Raw genomic sequence first — 3,528 nt, 5'->3', positions numbered from 1 at the left:
GACATATTAGTAGGGGGGATGATTCTCACACACACTTTTTTGATCCTCACACACCTATTTTAACCTTTTACTCTTCTAATAATAATCAATTGGTGTGTGAGGATCAAAAAAGTGTGTGTGAGAATCATCCCCCTAGTAGTAAATTAAGTGTGTATAGATCAAAACGTATCACCTTCCTAATTAAAAGATCTATCTTCCAACCGCAACTGCAAACGCCAAATGTAGCCGGTAATACTCGACTTGTTTTTATATTCTGGCAGTCTCGTATTTATACGCGAAATTCACCTTGATTTAAGGTTTAAGCATTAAGCAATTATGGGCCGACCCGGTTTCTACACGGGTCAACCAAAAACCCAAGCCCAAACCACTTCACATTTTTCTTAATCTTAATCATATATAAACTCTCATTCAGTCTGTTCTCAACTCTCCAAATTCAAGTCTCACACATTCCTGTCCGTCAGCCAGCCAATTACACTTTCTGTTGACTGATAATAACCTACCAAACAATACAAAATGGCTACCTCCGATCCCGAACCTACCGTAGAAGGAGAAACCGCCGCCGGAGAAGACGAAGACACCGGAGCACAAATCGCTCCGATTGTTAAACTTGAAGAAGTTGCCGTCACTACCGGTGAAGAAAATGAAGACGCTATCCTCGATCTGTAATTTTCTAAATATTTTAAACTTAATTAATATCTACATCTGTATCTAAATTATATGTATGTCTGTGTGTGCATGTATATCGGTTGATTGATCTGTTATTGGTTAAAAGTAAGTTTGTAACCCTAACTTTGATTTGAATTTTGAATCAGTAAATCGAAATTATATCGATTTGATAAAGACGGAAATCAATGGAAAGAAAGAGGTGCTGGATCAGTTAAGTTATTGAAACATAAGGAAACTGGTAAAGTAAGGCTTGTTATGAGACAATCGAAAACTTTGAAGATTTGTGCTAATCATTTAGGTATATATGTATGGATTTATTGATTTATTTATTTATTTAATATCGTGTTTTATGATTGATTTGATTTGATGATAATGTGAGGTTATTGTATGATTGATTAATGTAATTATGATATTGTTATCGGTGTGGTAGTTATCCCGAGTACGTCTGTACAAGAACATGCTGGTAATGATAAGTCATGTGTGTGGCATGCTGCTGATTTTTCTGATGGTGAATTGAAAGATGAGCTTTTTTGCATTCGTTTTGGATCCGTTGAAAGTAAGTATTCATTTCTGATGTGTGTGCTTGTCTGTATTTGTTTGAAGAGAAAATTTCATTGTAATTGGTAGAATTCGGTGTTTGATTTTGTTTATAAGTATGCTATCTGTTTTATTGTGGTTTTAATGTCTTAAGCTAGGATGCATCATTATTTTGGAGTCATATCTTGTACTTACACATTTATTTAGGTTCTAATTTCATGCCATCGTAGTTTATAGATTCAGGATAGTGTTTATTCATCTCGGTTAGGTTTATTACTTTAAAATGTGTTTATTGATTGTATCTGAAGCTTGTTGTTGGTTCTTGCTATGTGATTATTTTTACTTCTCAAACGCTAGTTATTTGGAGTGTTGTAGAAAAACTCATGCAGTTGATGCACATTTCTTTATTTGGATATTTCACCGGGAGACTGAACTACCTGTTTTATGACTACCTTGTTTCTATGGTTCCTAGTGCTTTTGTAAACTTATGATTTTCAAATCAAATAGCATCTGTTCGCAAGGTCCGTCTAAATAAGAGAAGTACAGAACAAAGAAAGCTTTAGAAATCTATAGAGCTAAAAACAGTCTTTGAGTGTCATTATTGAATTCATATATATTCCCAATTAGGATTTTTCTCTTATCATCATTCATAGTCCTCTAAGTCTGCTCCTGCTTATGGTCATAGTTTGCTAGAAACCTCTGAAGATTTTATCATTGTTTTGACTCTTTGTATCGACAACTAAAAAGGCGCATAAGCTTTTTTCTTCTGTAATCCTTTTGGTATGATTCCGATTATGATTGTAACTGTAATTGTGACTGTGAACTTTTTTAAGAGATGTCATTGCTTATTTAAAACGCATCTTGGTTTAAAAAATTTTAACATTTTATATTTTACTTATGCGACTCAGATTGTGGAATGTTTAAAAAAAATCGGTCATGACCTGTCGTAACATTTTGGTTAAAACAGAGCTCTCACATTCGATGTTTTTAAGACTGATATTTCTACATTAATTAATCCTTATCAACTGCAATTATAATATACTACTTCTTATGAAGCTTTTAAAGCTTACAATCTATGTCAGTGATATGATGTAGCCTGTCATAATTTGTTTTTATATGATAAATAAAAATGAGAATTACTAGTGTTTAACCAAATATGAAGAAATAGTGGTTCAGAGCTAATTATTAGACTGTTAAAATTTTAGTAAATTTTTTGTTGCCCGTGTCAGGATACCAAATTTACATGTAATATTTATTCCATCAAACTATTTGAAGTTATTTTTATAGCCAGTCTAACTGTTTGTATAGACTAAAAACTTGTAATATGCAACTACCTTTTTTTTCTGTTTGTACGCGTGTCTTTAATAATAAGTTTGCAAGGCCGTGTGCGATATGAACCTTTTGTGATTTTTCATATACTTGCTCTTTGATGTAATAGACCTTTCAAATAAGCGATGTGCATGTATATGCTGAAGTTTTATTCTATGTGCACCATTGATTAAACTATGTACGTACTTTTTGGACGTTAGATTGCAAAAAGTTTATGGAAACGGTGCAAGAGGTTGCAGAGTCCCAACAGGACAAGGATGAGAACAAGGATGCTTCCAGTACTGCTGGGTTACTTGAAAAATTGAGCGTTGATGATAATAAAGTCAACGAGGAGTCAACTGAGGCACCCAAAACCGAAGAGCCTGAAAAGGCAGAAGATTCAGAGAAGAAGGAAGATAAAGAGACTGCCGCTTCCTCAACTTAGTCTTCCGATACTTGCCTTCTGAAACCAAATGAGGTTTACATTATACTTTATATCTTTGTGTTATGTTACGGAAATTAATCTATTTATTTTGAGGCTTGTTCTGGTTTTGTTCAAACTTTTTGTGAAAAGTCAAGTGGCGATTGGTGAGTCGTGTTTTCGTTTGGGGTGTCTTTTGTGGTTGTGTTTGGTATAAGTATAGGAGTGGTACATCTTTTACAAGTTCCCCAGCATTTGCATAATATATTAATATGTTTGTGATTTATTTTACAAAATCATGCTGTTTGGATCCTTAAAATCATAATATCTCAGAAGGCATAACTTGTGTGGAAGTTACTGTTGGTTTTTTTGAATTTTTAATTTTTTTTTTTATCAAATTAGATCCATGAAATCTTTGGTACCGTTTGAAATTTGAGTTCCTTGAAAGTGAGAGATCAGGTGCACGTGTGAGAGATACGATAATGAACTGTAACAAGTTACAAGCAGCGAATCAAACACAAACTTTATTGCAAATAATTGAATTGACGCTGAAAGAACACCAAACATATGGCTATGTTTGGGTCGTGGTGGCCCTT

The 3,528-nt window shown here is 33.7% G+C and overlaps 1 protein-coding gene across 1 annotated transcript; it reads left to right on the top strand.

Annotated features, from left to right (window-relative positions):
* The first annotated feature begins 437 nt into the window (after window positions 1–437).
* On the top strand, window positions 438–3,285 carry LOC139872483 (ran-binding protein 1 homolog b-like). The gene is made up of 4 exons (XM_071860368.1): window positions 438–662; window positions 813–964; window positions 1,097–1,222; window positions 2,733–3,285. The coding sequence occupies exons 1-4, from the start codon at window positions 514–516 to the stop codon at window positions 2,954–2,956; spliced, it is 651 nt and encodes a 216-aa protein (XP_071716469.1). The 5' UTR covers window positions 438–513; the 3' UTR covers window positions 2,957–3,285.
* Window positions 3,286–3,528: the final 243 nt, after the last annotated feature.

Source organism: Rutidosis leptorrhynchoides, chromosome 10, assembly GCF_046630445.1.
Source record: "Rutidosis leptorrhynchoides isolate AG116_Rl617_1_P2 chromosome 10, CSIRO_AGI_Rlap_v1, whole genome shotgun sequence".
In the NCBI taxonomy this organism is placed as follows: Eukaryota; Viridiplantae; Streptophyta; class Magnoliopsida; order Asterales; family Asteraceae; genus Rutidosis; species Rutidosis leptorrhynchoides.
The sequence above is the reverse complement of the archived record's forward strand: the minus strand, read 5'-3'. Positions and strand labels throughout refer to the sequence as shown.